The 21955-nt window shown below is 47.2% G+C and overlaps 3 protein-coding genes across 5 annotated transcripts in view; all 3 read left to right on the forward strand.

The window, feature by feature from the left end:
* The window catches only part of LOC127697610 (epoxide hydrolase 1-like), an 81067-nt gene extending 73597 nt beyond the window's left edge, over positions 1-7470 (forward strand). For all 3 annotated transcript variants that reach the window (XM_052200874.1, XM_052200873.1, XM_052200875.1), the window contains exons 3-9: positions 334-514; positions 1453-1680; positions 2532-2661; positions 3145-3353; positions 5218-5326; positions 6691-6816; positions 7243-7470. In XM_052200874.1, coding sequence (XP_052056834.1) covers positions 334-514; positions 1453-1680; positions 2532-2661; positions 3145-3353; positions 5218-5326; positions 6691-6816; positions 7243-7447 — 1188 coding nt within the window. In that variant the 3' untranslated portion in view covers positions 7448-7470. The remainder of the gene's footprint in view (positions 1-333; positions 515-1452; positions 1681-2531; positions 2662-3144; positions 3354-5217; positions 5327-6690; positions 6817-7242) is intronic.
* The window catches only part of LOC127697608 (epoxide hydrolase 1-like), a 114573-nt gene extending 106904 nt beyond the window's left edge, over positions 1-7669 (forward strand). The window contains exon 10 of the mRNA XM_052200871.1: positions 7484-7669. The gene's annotated coding sequence lies outside the window, so the exon portion shown is untranslated. The remainder of the gene's footprint in view (positions 1-7483) is intronic.
* LOC127697606 (epoxide hydrolase 1-like) overlaps positions 1-7669 on the forward strand; it is an 81252-nt gene extending 73583 nt beyond the window's left edge. Inside the window, exon 10 of the mRNA XM_052200863.1 lies at positions 7484-7669. The gene's annotated coding sequence lies outside the window, so the exon portion shown is untranslated. The remainder of the gene's footprint in view (positions 1-7483) is intronic.
* Positions 7670-21955: the final 14286 nt, after the last annotated feature.

The raw sequence follows: 21955 nt of genomic DNA on the forward strand, positions 1-21955 counted from the left end.
TAAGTGGGCGTTGTTCACACATCTATGAAATGAGAAGATGACTGGGAGGGAGCTAAGAGGGAGGACACATCGTGTGGCCTGTGCAAAGCCTTCCGTTCGCTCCCAGAATGCCCCCCACCCCATTCCACCAGGACAGAGATAGATGAGGGGAAATCTGAAGCCTGCAGGAGAGCACGCATTAGCCCCAGGGATCCAGTGACACGCGTGGGTGGCCTGCGTGGGTGGCCTGTGTGGCTTCTCCATGGTGACCATCTATGGCTGTGGGGTTCACTCTGGGCTGTGCACACAAGCCCTCTCCTGTCTCTGGTGCCCACCCTGGCTTCTTCACTGCAGGACTTACACCAGAGGATAGATGGGTTCCGGGCATCCCCGCCTTTGGAGGGCAGCCGCTTCCACTATGGCTTCAACTCCAACTACCTGAAGAAGGTGGTGTCCTACTGGAGGAATGAGTTTGACTGGAGGAAGCAGGTGGAGATCCTCAACCAGTACCCCCACTTCAAGACCAAGATTGAAGGTGAGATTCCAGAACAGCAGCCAGGGTGGGGAAGCAGGGAGGGCGTGAGTCTTGGGAGCAGCCTTCCTGCATGAGATGAGTCGCCTTAGGTCAACCATACTCACCCCAGGATCCAGTGGCAGATCACTGAGGTGCCGTGGTTCACCATCTTGCCAGGATGTACAAAGAACGCTGAGTCAACAAACTGTTAGCACTAGACAAAATGGCAGAGCAATGGCGTGGGACCTGAGACCTGCAAATTCCAGGCAGCAGTGTAGCAGGGTGCTTGAGCAGGGTCTGTACAGGAAGCCTGGGCTCTGGACATGACCTGCCTCAGCTCAGCCCGATGGAGTTTCAGGCTAACTTTATATTTCTCTATTCTCAGTTCTACACGGGTAGCTTTGTTGGTGTTATCTCCAACCTAGACACAAATCTGCTGTCCTTACATGAGCTTCCCTAGGGAGCCTGTGACCATTTCAAGTGTAGATGTGGATTTGTTTCTAATTTTAACATCAAATGACATGGTAATAACATTTGAATTAAAAATAACTTCATTTCAAAAAAATAACCACTTAAGTGAACTTGAAGGTGGCAGTAAGTTTCCTAACAGAGGAGGACCTGGGAGCTATTGAGTGGGGAAATTAAGGTTCCAGCATAGGACAAGCACAGCCTTGTTTGTTGGGATCCAGCCTCGACACAGGATCAGAGCCCTCAACTGGAAGCAGGGATATCTGGAAGGTGCATAATAAATATACACAGACTACTTTTGGGTACAAGCTGACAGGCAGTTTTTCAAAACGTAAAGTTTCTCTTCTCTCTCTCTATTTGCTCTGTCTCTCTCGCTCATTCGCTCGCAGCTTGGGGCTGCATTCTCCTGTGCACTCTGCTTCTCTCCTGTCCTGTCTCTGTCCCTCACCCTGACTGTCTCTGTCCCTCACCCTGACTGTCTCTGTCCCCAGGGCTGGACATCCACTTCATCCACGTGAAGCCTCCCCAGCCGTCCTCAGGCCGCACCCCAAAGCCCTTGCTGATGGTGCACGGCTGGCCCGGCTCCTTCTATGAGTTTTACAAGATCATCCCGCTGCTGACTGACCCCAAGACCCACGGCCTGAGTGACGAACATGTGTTTGAAGTCATCTGTCCCTCCATTCCTGGCTATGGCTTCTCACAGGCATCCAGCAAGAAAGGTACAGGGTCCTGAAGGGGGCGTATCCACACTGCTCTGTCATCACAGAGCCTGCTGGGCGCAGCACCTCCCTGAGCCCTATGCTGTGTGGCTCACAGGCCCACTGGTGGCTGCAGTGTCCTAAGGAAGGCAGAACCAGGCCCGTTGTGCTGTGATCTGGGTCTTCCTTGGGACACCAACACTCCTTCTGCTAGTCTCCTGTGAGCTACTGTCTCCTTAGCCTTGGGAAAGAAAGGTCTGGGGAATTTTAGAGGCTCCTTAGTACCTACCCATGACTCCCCATTCAGTGCTTATTGTGCTGGTTAAGTTGTCTTGTGCTGTTGGAGTTCAGTGAAGTGTGCTCTGGAAGCAAGGATGCTGACACCCCACTGCATCCCTGGTTAGGAGTCAAGCACATTTATCTCCAAGCGTTCCTCAGGACAGGCTGCCCTGACTGTGTAACAGGGAGAGGGAAAAACAGCAAGCAGCTTAGAGTATTAAAACCCTTGCATCCCAAGGACAGCTGAGAAGACAACCCTATTTCTGACTGCTACTGTTCATCCATGACATAAATGCCGACGGTGGGAGGCTCATCTGGGTAGGCAAATCTGCACTGGGAATCCTGGCTGGCTGCCTCGACTTCCCTCGTTGACTCCTGCTGGGTGTTTGCAGGGTCCCTTTGCTGCTTGATTTCCCAGGGCGGTGCCTCCACGCACGTCTACAGGCTAATGTACACTTGTGATTTGATGAGGTTTGCTATTTTATCTGTTGCTGCTGCTGTACTCAAGAAACTCATTGGAAGCCCAATGTCCACCAACCGCAGACCATTGTCCAGACCATACAGAACACCATGTCTGTCCCCTCCACACTCAGGTTTAAATTCCGTGGCCACCGCGAGGATCTTCTACAAGCTGATGTCACGACTGGGCTTCCAGAAATTCTACATTCAAGGTGGGGACTGGGGGTCCCTCATCTGCACCAACATGGCCCAGTTGGTTCCCAAGTGAGTTGGCGTAGTCATACAGGCATGGCGCTGCCTCACCAGGCTCTGTGGGTGGGTGGGATCTACACAGGACACAGGACTGTTCACCCCAGGCCCTCTTTAATAGTGTCTGAGACTTGGGGCTCCCTTAGTGAGGTCCCCCAGGTCTGGATGCTTGTGACAGAGGAAACATCTTCCCCCATTGGGTGGGAGAGGGCGTGTTGACGCCTGGGGTAGCTATGGCGGCTTTCTGAAGCAGAGGAAGGGATCTATAGGAGTCTATGTGGGACAAGGTCTAGAACAGCCCTGAATACAAGAACACTCGAGAACTCTTTCCTGTTCCCCAACCACTTACCTCCAACTCAGTGGGTGCCCCAGAGGGACAGGGCTGGAGGAGGCTGATTGTATTCTTCATTTCTGCGGCCTCTCCCTTCCCCTCCCTCTCCTCTCACTCCTGTCCTTCCCAGCAGCCACGCCCACCCGTGCCCTTTCCTTTACCCACAGCCATGTGAAAGGCCTGCACTTGAATATGGCTTTCATTTCGAGATATGTTTACACCCTGACCCCTCTCCTGGGCCAGCGTTTTGGGAGATTTCTTGGCTACACGGAGAAAGATATCGAGCTCTTGTATCCCTATAAGGAGAAGGTTTTCTACAGCATCATGAGGGAGAGCGGCTACTTGCACATCCAGGCCACCAAACCGGACACTGTGGGTAAGCACGCCAGGGTAGTGCGGCCCAGAGGGAATCTCACTGCCCCTGAAAACACAGCTTGCAGCAAGAAGCCCTTGACAAGGGAGCAAACATCTTTGTTTTCTGTACTGAGAACTGAACCCAGGGTATCACACTGTTTGACAAGTGATCTGTCATTCACCATAGTTATAGTTCCACGTATGAGAAACAAAGGCTAGGGGAACCCCACAAGTTTTAGGCTAGCCTAGTCTACACAGTGAGTTCCAAGCCATCCTGGGCTACATAGCACGACTGATGACTCAAAACAAAACAAAAGAAGAACAACAAAAACAAATAAAACCAAAAAATCCTATAAACTAAAAATTTAATTCATAAGAAAAAGGATAAGATGATCAAAATATAGTTTGTTCAGTGGTATTTGGGGTACAGTTTGTTTACTCGTGGATACAGAACTCATTAACTCCCACGAATAGCTAGGCCAGGTGACGCTCTTGGGCTGTAGCCCAGCTGCTCTCCAGGCTGCAGCGAGAGGACCCAGAAGGTCAAGGCGTGCCCGGGTGCCTTAGGCTGCTACCAAACCTCAGAGCAAACAGAGTATTGAAGAGGCAGCTGAATGGGAACATGCTTGTCTCCAACCTGTGAAATCCCTGTGGGCAGCCACCAGTACCGAAGGAAAAAACACCTATAAATATCCTTCTTAATACACCACTGTCATTTGTACTTTCCTGGTTTTCTATCGTGTATATATAGAGCTGTAAAGAAGGGGAAAGGCACGGCTAGGTGGGCCCACTCTAGTACAGTGGGTCTCAACCTTTCTAATACTGAAACCCTTTAAAACGGTTACTCATGTTGTGATTCCTCAACCATGAAATAATTTTGTTGCTTTTCATGACTGTAATTTTGCTACTACTTTGAATCATCATGTAAATATCTGATATGCAGGATATCTGATATGCGACCCCTGTGAAAGGGTCAGGTGATCCTAAAAATGTCACAACCCACAGTTTGAAAATTGCTGCCCTAGAAGATACAAGGACTGTCAGGTGTCCTCTGGATGTCCCCTGAGTCCACTCAGAGGACACCTGGGAGTCAGTTTGTCCACTGTGGAGCCTCCCACAGTTCCTATGGTCGCTCCACGCCCACAGCCAGGACAGCTCCTGATCATAACAGCACTTTATAAAGTAAGGCTTTCGTTCCGGTTGTGAAGCAGATGTTTGCCCTATGCTGAGAAGTGTAAAAAATGCAAAATACAACAGAGAGACGTCAGTCTCCAGCTCTTCTGCCTTCTAGCGGTGCTCCCCCGAAGAGCTTGCCAGCATTGTCCCTTACACATGTTGTAAATGCAGGTCCCCATGTGCCAGGCACAGTCGATGGCCTCTTTCCGGACCTGAATAGTCAGTTCCCTCTCACTCCCTAACTAGGGCTCCCAGGGCACTGTGTCCTGTATGTGTCCTTCAGGACTGGAGTCAAGCAGCATGGACTCTGTGGTCTTTCTCCCTTTGCTCACCACGACTCCTGTGGGGTTGCTCTGCTGTTACCTGAGACAAGATTTTGACTGCTGGTCCTGGTACCTAGAGCCTCAGGAATGCTATACGTATACTGCCCCCTGCTGTTGCAGTGGCTAGAACAAGGCTCCATCAATACTTATTTGTAACTATTTATTCTATTTTTTTAAACCAATATCCAGCCCATAAAAAGTGAATCCCATGAGATTGTATGGAATATAAATCTCCACTTGTTCTATGAGGCTACTCAGGCCAGGGCTCCAGATGTAGGATGCACAGCTGGACCTGCTGCCTCTCTGTGGCACCCACACACCTTGGACCAGGAGTCACATACTTTCTGGGGCCAGGCTTGAATCCGTCCCTCGCTCCCTCCCCTCCAGGCTGCGCCCTGAATGACTCTCCCGTGGGCCTGGCTGCGTACATCTTAGAAAAGTTCTCCACATGGACCAAGTCAGAATTCCGTGACCTGGAGGATGGAGGCCTGGAGAGGTGAGGGCCCACCACCTTTCTGTCAGACCTGATCCCCAGGTTCTGCCTCTCAGCCTGACATTCTATCCCTGTCTCCAGGCACCCCACCGGCAGCCAGCAAGCTTCTTCAGGGCTCAGGAATGGAGAGGCAGATGCAAGACAGGGCCAGGGTCTTGTTCAGCCTCCTACTTGCTGATGAGAAAAAAATACATGTGCCAGGAAGTGCCCACAGCAGCAAACGCCCTCTGTGTCAGAACAACTGAGCCCTGACACTTGGGCCCTATACAGTCTGTGAGCTCTGTGGAGAGCCATGGGAGGGGACAGAGCTGAGAGAGTGCATGGTGTGAGGGTGACTGCTGTGTCCTCTGACACAGTGCTGTGCCACAGGGGCTAACCTGTACCAAGATCCTTTTTGTCACTGTCACACTGAGGGGCAGAGACTGCAAGGCTTCTGGGTCAGGTGTCCACTCAGAGCCTGGATCCACAAAGGCAGCGCTTGAGTGAGAGAGTGTCCGGAAGAGAGTTCCGTGTGGTCTGTTGGTCTGTGGTACATATCATAGAAATATGAGAAGCAGCATCTAAGGATCTCTGTCTACAGAGAAGAGACAGGAAAGGACAGAGGGACAGACATATTAAGAGGACAGAGCCCAATAAGGGCCTCAGTCCTACAGGCCCAAGCAATGTGAGCAGTTTCCGGGTGCAGGACTGAGAAGGGAGAGCAGAGGAGATGGGGGTGGGGAGGGCAGCATGTAGAAAAGGTAACCTTAGACCAGATAATGCAGCCAGCAGAGGGATGAGGGGCTAACATGGCCAAGGAGGCAGATGTGGTAATTCACTGGTAGATCACAGTTCCTGTGGGGGAAGAAAACAACATTGAAATCCTAGACCCAGACACAGTGGGCACTGGTGTCTTCTAGGCTAAGATGTTCTCAAGAAGGGTGGCAAGGGAGCTTGGGCTGTGGTAGACCCGTGGTCCTTCAGAACATAGGCAATGTTGAGACCTTTGGAGGAGTCAGCAACTGGGATTGAAAGAGTCCCCAGGGTTAGGAGGTCACGTAGAGCTCACCACAGTTAGGACTCAGAGGACCATAGGCCTGAAACACTGATGTCAGCGAATGTCATAGAAGGGACGAGGGCATCTGCAGTGGCCAGCCTAAAGCCAAACAGCGGCTCTTCTACAACAAAGACAGCTACAGGGGAAGGCTGGAGCTGTTCTCTGTGGAAGGCCACACCCCTGGGTGGCAGGTGTAAGTCATCAGTCCTTCTCTGGGCTCCCACATGTGAGAGCTAGGCATTGTCTGGTGTGGTGACCCTGAAGGGGACAGCCCTTTGTCCTTGACGGCCATAGCTTTCACTGAGCCTGGACATCCTGTGTGTTTTCCCAGGAAGTTCTCCCTACAAGATCTGCTGACTAACATCATGATCTACTGGACCACAGGAACCATTGTCTCCTCCCAGCGCTTCTGCAAGGAGAACATAGGCCAAGGAGTCATGGTGCATAGACATGAGAGGTTAGCCTGGCTGAGCAGGGAGGGGGACGCTGGGGCTGGGGGCTGGGTACCATCTGTCCTTGAACTCAGGGAAGACTGGATGGCCAGGTGAGAAAGACACCAAACGTCCTGAGTATCCACTACTTCAGGGTCCTGGCCTGTGTTCAGGTACTTTGGGATTCACAGGCCTATACAGAGACCCTCAGGGGAGAGCAAAGAGATAGCCCAGCAAGGTGGGCCTCAGTGGTTGCCCATGCCCTGCTGGGTGGCCCTCCCTGGCAGAGAAGGTCCCTAATGAATGAAAAGGAGGGACTGTAATGGGAGGGTGTGGAAGCCCTTGACATTATGGGTCCATAGGACCTAGCAGAGTCCTCCCCAGGCCCTGAGTCCTCTCTGGAAACAGGAGAACACAGCACCTCAGCCTTCCCTCATCCCTCTTCTCCACAGGATGAAGGTCTTTGTGCCCACCGGCTTTTCTGCCTTCCCTTCCGAGATAATGCATGCCCCAGAAAAGTGGGTGAAGGCCAAGTACCCCAAACTCATCTCCTATTCCTACATGGAACGTGGGGGCCACTTTGCTGCCTTTGAAGAGCCCAGGCTTCTGGCCCAGGACATCCGCAAGTTCGTGTCCCTGACTGAGCTGCAGTCATGACGCTGGACACCACCCATGGCTTTAGCAGGAGCCCAGGTTCCTCCCGAGTCACACTTATGGAAGATGGCCCCTTTCTGAGGAATAAGCTTGTTCCCTGACCACACTGGGGGACCCTGACTTAAACCCCACAGAGCCATCTCTCAGCACCCCATATGCTTCACCCCACTACATAGCTGTGTTGAGCTACTTGGCTTTTATGATAAATGGATTGATTTCTAAGAATGTATGGGTTAAATGCCATGTGTTTCTTCAATATCCACATAGGCCTTCCGTTTCAAAAGAGAGTTGCCGTGTGCTCCTCACCCCTGTCTTAGAGAGTCCTGCTGGTCCTCTGAACTTGGTCCTGCTGCCTAGGGCAGAGGGACAATTAAGCGTCACCAGCAGTCAAGACCATACTGCATTAGGCAGCCTCAGAAACCACTGACACCTCTTGGGCCACCCGGTACACAGGCACTAGGAGCAGAGATTGTATGGCTGGCAGCTGTCACTGTGAAGGCCTAAGTATTCCAGGCCCAGCCATGTCTCCAATGAGCCCAGAGTGATGAGCTGTGTGTGGTCCCATGGTGCTCTGGCTGAGGCGGAAGGGAGGATCCCCTACACTTGCCTTTGTCCCATCGGAGCCCCTTTCTCTACCCCTCTCTCTGCCGTGATCCTGCGCCTCTGGGATTCCCAGAGTAGGATGTGGGATGCTCTTAGCCAAAGGTAGCTGCCTAGCTCTGCGATGACACTGGGGACAACACAAGGGGCTGCCTGACCTTCTGCAGTTGACAGCTTCAGAGCTGAGGACCCTCCAACCCCCAATGTGCCCCTCTATCTCCATCTCCACTCTGCCTTAATTCTCCAAATCTACAAAATGGAACATATACTCTGTTGTACGACATTGCTCTAAAGCATCATTAAGCAGGATCCGGATTCTTAGTTCAGAATATTCCATCTCCGTGGGCTGCCATTCTAATTCCTCAGGCCTGAGTGGGCTTTTCTCACCTGAAAACTACCTTTTCTGCTGTCACTGTCGGGCCAGATCGGGATTAACAGTGCCACTTCCACACTTCTTTCCCTTTTTTTTTTTGTGTGTGTGTCTTCTATTAATAACTCCCCTTCTTCCTCCTCCTTCTCCTCCTCTTCCTCCTCTTCTTTCTCCTCCTCCTTTCCCTCCTCCTCCTCTTCCTCCTCCATCCCTCCTCTTTGTTTAGACAGTGTTTCTCTGTGTAGCCTTGGTTGTCTCTTTGATGTAGTGATGTCTCTTTGATGCCTGAAATTTCAGGTTGCAGTTTTCCCACACACAAAGCTTCACACAAAAGGAGACTACCGGGCAAAGGTAGCACAAGCCACGCTCACACCCTGGATGCCCTTTCCTTGGATGGGGCTCCAGCAATGATCTCTGGGCACCCTGTCTCTGGGTCACTGAGGTTCAGTTTGCTGTCTGAAGTCCAGAGTGTAACTGCCCTGTGCACACAGCAGATGAGCTGAGTCATTGGGACTGTGTTGTGTACAAAGGAAGGAGTGAGGACTCACGCCCAGGCTGTCCTGCCTCTCCCAAGGGCTCTGGATGCTCTTGTGCACAGAGCTCCATAGGCCTGCTGCTTCAAGAGGGCTCAAGGTGCCAGCACTGAGCCCTGGAGGACAGCAGAGCATGCTGGGACAATTCTGCCCAGGAAAGTGAAAGGCCTGGCTCGTGTCCCCAAGGAAAACAACAGCAGTGTTTTGGTCTCTCCAGGCTGCAGTGATGTGGGGGCTGACTTTCAAGTTCGCTGGGCAGGTCGGCCATCTTTCCTGCTGCCCCTGACTGTTGCTCTCCTGATGACATCATGCAGAACTGTTCTCCTTTGCTTCCAGGACCTGAGAGCTGGGTCTGAAATGACAGTGGCTGTCTGCGCTGCTGTGGTGTGGGGCACTGGGGACTGTGACAGGAGCAGAGAGGGACATAGTCTCATTTTCTGGAAACAGGGCCTGCTGCGCTTCAGCCTCAGGCTGAGTGAACTGCATGCATCTGCCCTGCAGCCCGGGGCCTTGCTCCCCATGTTCCCACAGCCCTGACACATACCCAGCCTCTGATGACAGGGGCAGAAGAGGACAGTGTACACCTTCTAAGAGAGGAAGGTGTCTTAGAGAAGGAGTAGGTATTTCTGGAGAAAGAAGGAGGGAGAGGAGGGAGGGAAAGAAGGGACAGAAGGGAGGAGAGAGAGGAGGGAGGGAGGGAGAGGAGAGAAAGGGAGGAAAGGAGGGACAGGAGGGAGAGAGGAAGTGGAGGGAGAGGAGGGAGGGAAGGAGGGAGAGGAGGGGGAGGGAGGGAAGGAGGGAGAGGAGGGAGGGAGAAGAGGGAGAGGAAAGAGGGAGGGAGGGAGGGAGGGAGGGAAAGAAGGGAAGGAAGGGAGGAGGGAGAGGAGGGAGGGAAGGAGGGAGAAGAGGGAAAGGGAGGGAAGGAGGGAGAGGAGGGAGAGAGGAAGTGGAGGGAGAGGAGGAAGGGAAGGAGGGAGAGGAGGGAGAGGGAAGGAAGGAGGGAGAGGAGGGAGGGAAGGAGGGAGAGGAAGGAAGGAGGGAGGGAAGGAGGGAGAGGAGGGAAGGGAGGAAGGAAAGAAGGGAAGGAAGGGAGGAGGGAGAGGAGGGAAGGAGAGGACAGAGGGAAGGACGAAGGAAAGGAGGGAGGGAGGGAAGAAGGGAAAGGAGGGAGGGAGGGAAGGAGGGAGAAGAGGGAGGGAAGGAGTGGAGGGAGAGAAGAAAGGAGGGAAGGAGAGAAAAAGAAGAGGGAGGGAAGGAAGGAGGGAGGGAGGGAGAAGAGGGAGGGAGCAGGATGTTTGTAGACCCACCAGCAGTATAAATAAGGTCGTGAGATCTCTATTATAGTTTAAAGCTTAGGCCTTTTGCTGGGGCCGTCTCCCAGCTAGCTCGTCTAACTTAAACTGTCTAGCCTATAACCCAACATGTGGCTAGCTCTGAACCTCTCTGCTCAGCTCCGATCCATTCTGTTCCCTGTGTCCACTCTCCGAATCTCCCCCATCTGCTTTCCTCCCGTGTCCTCTGTCTGTCCAAAGGTTCTGCTGTCGTCCTTCCTGCCTAGTTATTGACCCTAAGATCTTGATTACATCCAATCAGTATCAAGACAACCTCTGATACATTTCTAGGTTGCCTTTAGGAAGGTGAGGAAGGATGAATATTTATGAAATAGAAATCCCAGACACAGTTAACAATTGAAAGTACAGAGACACACCTTCACACAATGTGAAGAAAACTTACCCCAACATATAAATAAATAGATAGATAGATAGATAGATAGATAGATAGATAGTAGAAAAAGGAGGGAGGAAGAAGAAAGAAAGAACCTGCTCAACAGTCTTTTCTTAATCCCCTAAAGTGAGGGCATGTCTGTAGCCATTCAAAGAGTGCTGGCCTCACAACCAGACTAATAGTTATCACAGACAAGAGGCGTGGGGACAGACATGCAGGTACCTTGATTAAGAAAGGAAATCTTGCCGGGCGGTAGTGGCGCATGCCTTTAATCCTAGCACTTGGAAGGCAGAAGCAGGCGGATTTCTGAGTTCGAGGCCAGCCTGGTCTACAAAGTGAGTTCCAGGACAGCCAGGGCTACACAGAGAAACCCTGTCTCGAAAAAAACAAAAGACAAAAGCAAACAAAAAAACCAACCAAAAAAAAGAAAGAAAGAAAAAGAAAAAAAGAAAGGAAATCTTCAGGGCTGGAGAGATGGCTCAGCAGTTAAGAGTACTGACTGCTCTTCTGAAGGTCCTGAGTTCAAATCCCAGCAACCACATGGTGGCTTACAACTATCACTAATGAGATCTGACGCCCTTTTCAGTGTAAACAGGATCTGCTATGTTTCAGTGTGTTCAAAGACAGCTACAGTGTACTCACATATAATAAATTAATAATTCTTTAAAAAAAAAAAAAAGGAAAGGAAACCTTCAGCCTAGCAGACTGGGGTGGGCCTCTTCCCCTGCATCCTGTGCTGCCCTCTGAGACTCTCAGGAAAGTTTGTCACCGGGACTCTGAGCCACAAAGAACTTACAGTCAGAAGAGGGAAATGTGTGGGGAGTTCGAGTCTGTATTTACAGGGTGTGGCTTCTAAGGCAAGTGTGAGAACTAAAGGTGCCTGTGACTCTAGCTGATGGGGATTGGGTTGACTCTTGAAAGCCGCAGCGGTATCTGATGAGAGATGAGGAGTTGTCTGATCAGAGAGGAGCTGGTCATGGAGAGGGTTGAATCTGTGGCAGCAGTACCTATTAATGGATGGCTGTCAAGAAGAAATAGGTGACTTGGGGGCTGATGCTGGGCCTGAGGAGGTCAGTAGGGCCCCTGCTAAACACAGGTTGTTTCCACATATGAGCTCCCATACACACCAGGAAGCAGGTACCCAACAGGTAGCCACAGCTCTGCACAAGCCCCGGTGCCCCCTCTGTGTAACACTATATTTAGGAATGGCGCCCACTGGCCTACTTCTCAACGTATGTTTGGTAGGAGTACGCTGGGGCCTCTACAAACACCCAGGAAGGGCCTGACTCACAGGCAGAATGCTTGCCTGCCTTGGGCTCCCGCTGCCTTGGTGGCCCTGAACCCACCCTCCTTCCACACTGTCTTCCCACTTGCCCTGAAGGCATTGTGTCCTTGGAATCTTCTCTGTACACAGTTACTGCGCTGATTCTTTGAGAAGTGTTTCTATGAGGCCGTAGTGGCTGTGTACAAGGCTAGGGTATTTTTTAAGATAGCTATTGTCAAGCCATTGTACAGAAGGGTCTTCCACATGAATTGTGGGATTTTTGTGTTTTCTGGTGCAGCTGAGGCAGGAAGCATCATTTTTATTTTGCATTTGTTGACATTTCTCTGACAAGAAGGCCTACCATGCAGAATATTCATCTACTCTTTTGTGTAAGAACACCTGAGACCTCACCTTTCCAGATTAACCATAAGAAAGCCAACCCCCGCCTCCCCCCATCTAGACAGGGTCTGCCCAGGAGTGCCCACTAGTGTCCAGATGGGGTACAAGGACTTGGGCTCCATTTTTCAGGGTGGTTTTTCTGTGTTGTTCTTCCAGCATGCAGTGTGTCCCCCTAAGAAGCAACAACACACCAGACTTCTCTTCATGTTCCTTTGGTGCTCACAGGGCACCAACACAGAAACTGGGTAACGTGGGATAAAGTGACCAAAATAAGAACTTATCAGAACAACACGTGGTAACGGTCTTGTGGCTAAGCTCCGCCTAAAAAACTCAGACGCTGCTCCGAGTACTGTAGCTGAAGAAATCTACTGCAATGCATGGGTTACTCTCGGGTGACAGGGCTTGGGGGACAAATAGGAGACATGGAGGACACTGGTCCTCAGTTACCTCAGCACTGACATAACCCAGAGACAGCAAAGCCACAGATCCTGGATGGCTGGAGCTGGCTCCCATACAGAGAAAGGAAGGGATAAATCCTCGATTTCCCCTCCCTCTAACTTCTAGGGTCTCCTACCAGCCAAACGTAGGCAGAATCCAGAGACCTGAGGGGCTGAGGAAAAGCCTGCAGGGCCTTCCCTTTTGCTGTTGGGAATAGAAAAGCCGCTGTAAGGCATGAAGACAGAAGCGGTTAGATGGCAAATAGGCGTGGTCTAGTGCAAATGGCCCAGACAATGTGAAATACAGGGTCCCCCTCCTGTACTAATCAGGCACTAAAACAAAGCACAGTGTGATACAATTCCAGACGGAGATGTGCTTAGCTCTGTGCGTCCATTCTGCAGTGAGGCAATCATAGCTGTAAAAGACATTTAATAGAACTGTTAAAATGACCACATACATCCTCTAGAGAAGTGGTTCTCAACCTTCCTAACTCTGCAACCCTTTAATACATACAGTTCCTCAAGTTGTGGTGACACCCAACCACACAATTATTTTTGTTACTACTCCATAACTATATTTTTACTACTATTATGAATTTAATGTAACTATCTGATATGCAGGATATCATATGTGACCCCTAACGAGGTTGTGACCCACAAGTTGAAAACTGCTGTTCTAGAGATTGTTCCCGGGGACATACAGCGTATGAAGAAAATATATACCCCAGAGAATCTGAATTTTGGCAAGAAGAAAAGTGCCTAAAGTATCCGAGCCACGGACTGTTCTTTCTTTCTTCCAACTCAGCACGAAGGCACTGCATTCTAGGCAGGTAAACCCAATACATGGGTCCCCGTCCCCAGCTCCCAGGCTTTGGCTCCAGAGCTACCTTGCAGAGACTGGTTACCAGCATTTCTTACCCCTTCCACCTCCTCCATTATTGCAAAGGCTAAATTCCTATATTGTGAAGCCAAGCAGCTTAGGAGTCTCTCATCACCCTATCCTTGACAAGGTAGAGGGTCTGCCTACACTAGTGGTGGCAGGTGGAGAACAGGCACAACCCTCCCCTTACTGTAGGAGGGATGTCTTCACAACGGGGAAGACCAGATCAGGGAGCTGATTCCAGAACACTGGACAAAATCCAGAGGTTTCTTCAATGAGAAGCAAGCCACCGACATTTTCCTTAACTTGAGGACAGTGTCTTAGATTTTTCCTCATGGGAAAAGGCAAGCCATAAGAAAAGAGTTCTAGATGTTCTCTCCGGTGACCAAGCAGGCAGGTACAGGCAGGAGCCAGGGAACACAGGAGTGGCCGAGCAGCTAGGACAGAGTCCGTGCTCCACCTGCACCCAGGAGCTGGGCAGCACCACAACACTCTGTGCCAGGGGAGAGCCAGTCACCCAGGCATGCTGATACAGGCTTGCAGGCCCACAGGAGGGACAAGCACCCACTAGAGACCGCAGGACCAACTAACACCAGAGATAACCAGATGGCAAAAGGCAAACGTAGAAATGTTACCAACAGAAATCAAGGCAATATGGCAGCATCTGAACCCAATTCTCCCACAACAGCAAGTCCTGGATACCTCAATACACCAGAAAAGCAAAATTTGGATTTAAAATCATAGTTCATGAGGCTGATAGAGGGTTTCAAGAAGGACATAAATAAATCTCTTAAAGAATTACAGGAAAACACAACAAAACAGGTGAAGGAATTGAACAAAACCATCCAGGATCTAAAAATGGAGGTAGAAACAATAAAGAAATCACAAAGGGAAACAACTCTGGACACAGAAAACCTAGGGAAGAAGTCAGGAGTCATGGATGCAAGTATTCTCAGATGCAGAAGATACCATAGAAAGCATTGAAACAACAGTCAAAGAAAATGAAAAATGCAAAAAGCACCTAATCCAGAATGTTCAGGAAATCCAGGACAAAATGAGAAGACCAAATCTAAGGTATATAGGTATAGAAGAGAGTGAGGATTTACAACTTAAAGGGCCAGTAAATGTCTTCAACAAAATTGTAGAAGAAAACTTCCCTAACCTAAAGAAAGAGATGCTCATGAACAAACAAGAAGTCTATAGAACTCCAAATAGTTTGGACTAGAAAAGAAATTCCTCCTGTCACAAAATAATTAAGATACCAAATGTACTAAACAAGGAAAGAATATTAAAAGTAGTAAGGGAAAAAGGTCAAGTAATATATAAAGGAAGTCCTATCAGAATTATACCAGACTTCTCGCCAGAGACTATGAAAGCCAGATCCTGGGCAGATGTCATACAGACCCTAAGGGAACACAAATGCCAACCTAGGCTACTATACCCAGAAAAACTCTCAATTACCATAGATGGAGAAACCAAGGTATTCCACAACAAAAACAAACTTACACAGTATCTCGCCACAAATCCCACCCACCAAAGGATAATGAATGGAAAACACCAACAAAAGGAGGGAAACTACACACTAGAAAAAGCAAGAAATTAATCACCTTTTAACAAAACAAAAAGAGACACACGCAAACATAACTCCACCTCTAATAATAAAAGTAACAGGAAGCAACAATCACTTCTCCTTAATATCTGTACTGGCTAGTTTTGTGTGTCAACTTGACACAGGCTGGAGCTTTCACAGAGAAAGGAGCTTCAGCTGGGGAAGTGCCTCCATGAGATCCAGCTGTGGAGCATTTTCTCAATTAGTGATCAAGTGGGGAGGGCTGAGCAAGCCAGGGAAAGCAAGCCAGTAAGGAACATCCCTCCATGGCCTCTGCATCAGCTCCTGCTTCCTGACCTGCTTGAGTTCCAGTCCTGACTTCCTTTAGTGATGAACTGCACCGTGGAAGTGTGAGCTCAATAAACCCTTTCCTCCCCAACTTGCTTCTTGTTCATGATGTTTGTGCAGGAATAGAAACCCTGACTAAGACAAATTGGTACCAGGAGTGGGGTATTCCTGTGACAACCTGACCATGTTTTGGGGAGGACTGTGAAAGGACTTTGGAACTTTGAGCTAGAAAAGCCATTAGAATATTAAGAGCTCAGTGGAAAGTTCTGTAGGAGCTTGGAAGACAATGTTAAGAACAGTGCAAAAGATGGAGGCCTGGCTTGTGAAATTTCAGAGGGAAGATTAGAGACTCTTACAGTGGCCATGTTTTGATTGTGAAGATTCTGTGGTTTTGGTTAGCTGGGGCTGAAGAATCAGCTGAGTAACAAGATACCAGAACCACTAAAGCAAATCTTTGTGTTACTGGGACTATTGATGCTGGTTAGCTGGAGCTAAGAAATTAGCGTTGATTAAGAAGAGACCAGCATCACTGAGATGAAATCTTCTCGGAAGTGTTTTCTGAGAGCACAGAGAGTGTGTTCCAGAGTTGTGTTTTGTGCTGTGGCTGGACTTGGTACTGTGTAAGAGTCACCCAGATGGTACTGGTTTTGAAGGCATGAAGGGGTCATGAAGAGCAGCTGAGGCTCTTGGCACAGTGAGAGGCCACGGAAGGCCATTGGTGAAGGTGCAGCCTCAGTTGCAATTGATGGCCCAGGACTTGAAGGGGTCATGCATAGGAGCAGAGGCTTGTCACCCTGATGAGAGCCTATGAGAGGCTATTGGTGAAGCCTAATTACAGTGGAAGATAGAAGTGTTTTGGAGATGTCAGTGCCATGAGATGACCACCAAGAACAGCAGCAGCAGTGGAGTACAGGCAGCTGGAGCCTAGAAAACAAGCTGTGTGCTACAAAGGGCAGAGCTGAAGAAGTGACCCATGCCCTTGGAGGAGCCCAGAAGATCGTGAATTGGATCCCAGACATTGAACCACTGGAGTTTGAGTTTTGCTTTTGGTTGTGACTGTGCCCTGATATGTTTCCCTCTTGAAGGAAGAAAGTATTTTAGTGGAGCCCACAGTTGAGAGACTTTGAATTTTTAAAAGACTTTGAATTTTAAAGATATTGGATATTTTAAGGTGATTGAACTTTTAATATGTAAAGACTGTGGGACTTTTAAAGTAATTTAGATCTTGGGGATGAATAAGAAAGTAAGGGTTGAGGCTTAATAGTGATGTGTTTGTGTGTCAAGTTGACAAGGGGTCATTTGTACTGGCTGGTTTTGTGTGTCAACTTGACACAGGCTGGAGCTTTCACAGAGAAAGGAGCTTCATTTGGGGATCTCCATGAGATCCAGTTGTGGGGCACTTTCTCAATTAGTGATCAAGTGGGGAGGGCCCCTTGTGGGTGGTACCACCTTTGGGCTGGTGTTCTTGGGTTCTATAAGAGAGCAGGCTGAGCAAGCCAGGGAAAGCAAGCCAGTAAGAAACATTCCTCCATGGCCTCTGCATCAGCTCCTGCTTCCTGACCTGCTTGAGTTCCAGTCCTGACTTCCTTTAGTGATGAACTGCAACATGGAAGTGTGAGCTCAATAAACCCTTTCCTCCCCAACTTGCTTCTTGGTCATGATGTTTGTACAGGAATAGAAACCCTGACTAAGACAATATCTCTTAACATCAATGAACTCAATTCTCTAATAAAAAGACAGACTAACAGATTGGATACATAATCAGGACCAAACATTTTGATGCATACAGGAAACTCACCACAGGCACAAAGACAGATTCTACCTCAGAGTAAAAGGCTTGAAAACAATTTCCCAAGCAAATAGTCTCAAGAAACAAGCTGATGTAGCCATTCTAATACTGAATAGAATCAACTTTCAACCTAAAGTAATCAAAAAAGATAAGGAAGGACACTTCATACTCATCAAAGGAAAAATCTGTCAAGATAAACTCTCAATTCTGAACATATATGCTCCAAATACAAGGGCACCCACATTCATAAAAGAAACTTTACTAAAGCTCAAAGCACACATTGCACCCCAACACAATAAATAGTGGAAGACTTCAACAACCCACTCTCAACAATGGACAGATAAGGGAAACACAAATTAAACAGAGAAACAGTGAAATTAACAGAAGTTATTAACCAAATGGATTTAACAGATATGTATAGAACATTTTATCCTAAAACAAAAGAATATATCTTCTTCTCAGCACCTCATGGTACCTTCTCCAAAATTGACCATATATTCTGTCACAAAACAGACTTCAGCTGATATAAGAAAATTAAAATAATTCCATGCACCCTATCAGATCACCATGGACTAAGATTGGTCTTTAACAACAACAAAAACAACAGAAAGCCCGCATACTTCCATAGAAACTGAACAACATTCTACTCAATGATAACTTGGTCAAGGAAGAAATAAAGAAAGAAATTAAAGACTTTTTAGAATTTAATGAAAACGAAAGTACAACATACCCAAACTTATGGGACACAATGAAAGCAATGCTCAGAAAAAAAAACCTCATAGCTCTGAGTGCTACCAAAAAAGAAACTGGAAAGAGCATACACTAACAGCTTAATAGCACAGCTGAAGACTCTAGAACAAAAAGAAGCAAATACATCCAAGAGGAGTAGACTGCAGGAAATAATCAAACTCAGGGCTGAAATCAACCAAGTAGAAACATAAAGAACTATACAAAGAATCAAACAAACCAGGACCTGGTTCTTTGAAAAAAACCAACAAGATAGATACACCCTTAGCCAAACTAACCAGAGGGCACAGAGACAGAATCCAAATCAACAAAATTGGAAATGAAAAGGGAAGCATAACAAGAGATACTGAGGAAATCCAAAAAAACATCAGAACCTACTGCAAAAGCCTTACTCAACAAAAGTGGAAAATCTAGAGGAAATGGACAATTTTCTAGACAGATACCAGGTACCAAAGTTAAATCAGGATCAGATAAATGATCTAAATAATCCCATAACCCCTAAAGAAATAGAAGCAGTCATTAATAATCTTTCAACAACAACAACAACAAAAAGCCCAGGACCAGATAGGTTCAATGCAGAGTTCTATCAGACCTTCAAAGAAGACCTAATATCAATACTCTTCAAACTATTCCACAAAATAGAAATAGATGGAACACTACCCAATTCTTTTTATGAAGCCACAATTACTCTGATACCTAAATCACATGAAGACCCAACAAAGAAAGAGAACTTTAAACCAATTTCCCTTAAGAATATCGATGCAAAAATACTCAATAAAATTCTTGCCAACCAAATCCAAGAACACATCAAAAGATCATACACCATGATCAAGTAGGCTTCATCCCAGGTATGCAGGGATGGTTCAATATACGGAAATCCATCAGTATAATCCACTACATAAACAAACTCAAAGGAAAAAAAACACATAATTATTTCATTAGATGCCGAGAAAGCATTTGACAAAATTCAACATCTTTTCATGATAAAAGTCTTGGAAAGATCAGGAATTCAAGGCCCATACCTAAGCATAGTAAAAGCAGTATACAGCAAACCAGTAGCCAACATCAAGCTAAATGGAGAGAAACTTGAAGCAATCCCACTAAAATCAGGCACTAGACAAAGCTGTCCATTCTCTCCCTACCTGTTCAATATAGTTCTTGAAGTCCTTGCCAGAGCAATTAGACAACAAAAGGAGGTCAAAGAGATTCAAATTGGAAAGGAAGAAGTCAAAGTATCACTATTTGTAGATGATATGATAGTATACTTAAGTGACTCCAAAAATTCCACCAGAGAACTTCTAAACCTGATCAACAACTTCAGCAAAGTGACTGGATATAAAATTACCTCAAACAAATCAGTAACCTTCTTATACTCAAAGGATAAAGAGACTGAGAAAGATATTAGGGAAATGACACCCTTCACAATAGCCACAAATATTATAAAATACCTTGGTGTGACTCTAACCAAGCAAGTGAAAGATCTGTATGACAAGAACTTCAAGTCTCTGAATAAAGAAATTGAAGATCTCAGAAGATGGAAAGATCTCCCATGCTCATAGATTGGCAGAGCTAATATAGTAAAAATGGCCATCTTGCCTAAAGCAATCTACAGATTCAGTGCAATTCCCATCAAAATTCCAACTCAATTCTTCATTGAGTTAGAAAGAGCATTTTCCAAATTTATCTGGAATAACAAAAAACCCAGGATAGCAAAAACTATTGTCAACAATAAAAGAACTTCTGGCAGAATCACCATCCCTGACCTCAAGCTATACTACAGAGCAATAGTGATAAAAACTGTTTGGTATTGGTTCAGGGACAGGCAGGTAGATCAATGGAATAGAATTGAAGATCCAGAAATGAACCCTCACACCTATGGTCACTTGATCTTTGACAAAGGAGCTAAAACCACCCAGTGGAAAAAAAGATAGCCTTTTCAACAAATGGTGCTGGGTTAACTGGCAGTCAACATACAAAAGGATGCAAATGGATCCATTCTTATCTCCCAATACAAAGCTCAAGTTCAAGTGGATCAAGGACCTCCACATAAAACCAGATACATTGAATCTAATAGAAGAGAAATTGGGGAAGAAGCTGGAGCGCATGGGCACAGGGAAATTTTTTCCTGAATTTTCCACCAATAGTTTATGCTGTAGGATCAAGAATTGACAAATGGGACCTCATAAAATTGCAAAGCTTCTGTAAGGCAAAAGACACTGTCAATAAGATAAAATGGCAACCAACAGATTGAGAAAAGATTTTTACCAATTCTACATCCGATAGAGGGCTAATATCCAATATATACAAAGAACTCAAGAAGTTAGACTCCAGAGAACCAAATAACTCTATTAAAAAATGGGATACAGAGCTAAACAAAGATTTCTCATCTGAGGAATACCGGATGGCTGAGAAACATCTAAAGAAATGTTCAACATCCTTAATCATTGGGGAAATGCAAATCAAAATAACCCTGAGATTCCACCTCACACCAGTAAGAAAGGCCAAGATCAAAAACTCAGGGAACAGCAAATGCTGGAGAGGATGTGGAGAAAGAGGAACATTCCTACATTGCTGGTGGGATTGCAAGCTGGTAAAACCACTCTGGAAATCAGTTTGGTGGTTCCTCAGAAAACTGGACATAATACTACCAGAGAACCCTGTTATACTACTCCTGGGCATATACCCAAAAGATGCTCCAACATGCAAAAAAGACACATGCTCCACTATGTTCATAGCAGCCTTATTTATAAGAGCCAGAAACTGAAAAGAACCCAGATATCCCTCAACAGAGGAATGGATACAGAAAATGTGGTACATTTACATAATGGAGTACTTCTCAGTTATTAAAAACAATGAATTCATGAAATTCTTAGGCAAATGGATGGAGCTAGGAACTATCATCCTGAGTGAGGTAACCCAATCATGAGGGTCCCATGGCTCCAGTTACATATGTAGCAGAACACACAGCTGGGCAGAGGTGGCACATGCCTGTAATCCCAGCACTTGGGAGGCAGAGGCAGGTGGATTTCTGAGTTCGAGGCCAGCCTGGTCTATAGAGTGAGTTCCTGGACAGCCAGAGCTATACAGAGAAACCCTGTCTCGAAAAAACAAAAAACAAAAAACAAAAACAAAAACAAAACGAAAGAACACACAAGGTATGAAATCACTAATAAGTGGATATTAGCCCAAAAGCTCAGAATACCCAAGATACAACTCACAGACCACATGAAGCTCAAGATGAAGGAAAACCAAAATGTGGATACTTTGCTCCTTATTGTGGATCAAAACACCCGTGGTTCACAGCCAACCAATAGAATGAGAATAAGGTCCCCAGTGGAGTAGCTAGAGAGAGGTCCCAAGGAGCTGAAAAGGTTTGCAGCTCCGCAGGAGGAACAATAATATGGACCAACCAGTACCCCCAGAGCTCCCAGGGACTAAACCACCAACTGAAGAGTACACATGGAGGGTCCCATGGCTCCAGTTACATATGTAGCAGAAGATGACCATTTCAGACATCAATGAGAGGAAAGGCCATTGGTCTTGTGAAGGGGAATAGGGGAATGCAAATCAGGAAACTGGAGGTGGGGTGAGCAGGAGAGGGGGGATGGGATAGGGGGTTTTCAGTGAGGTAATGTGGAAAGGGGTTAACATTCTAAAAGTAAATAAAGCAAATATCTAATAAAATTAATTAATTGATTGATTTAAAAAAAGAGCTCTAAAGCCCTTCCCTAAGAATGGACTCTGTAGAAAAGACTTCAGGAAAGCTTCAATACGAGGAGTCCACAGAGAATACCAGAAGTTGGATGCTTAGCAGCTAGAAGGAGGCTAACAGATCCTTGAGAGCAGCAAGCTATCCTGTACGCCTAGGCC

The sequence above is a fragment of the Apodemus sylvaticus genome, chromosome 12, assembly GCF_947179515.1.
Source record: "Apodemus sylvaticus chromosome 12, mApoSyl1.1, whole genome shotgun sequence".
Classification (NCBI taxonomy): domain Eukaryota; kingdom Metazoa; phylum Chordata; class Mammalia; order Rodentia; family Muridae; genus Apodemus; species Apodemus sylvaticus.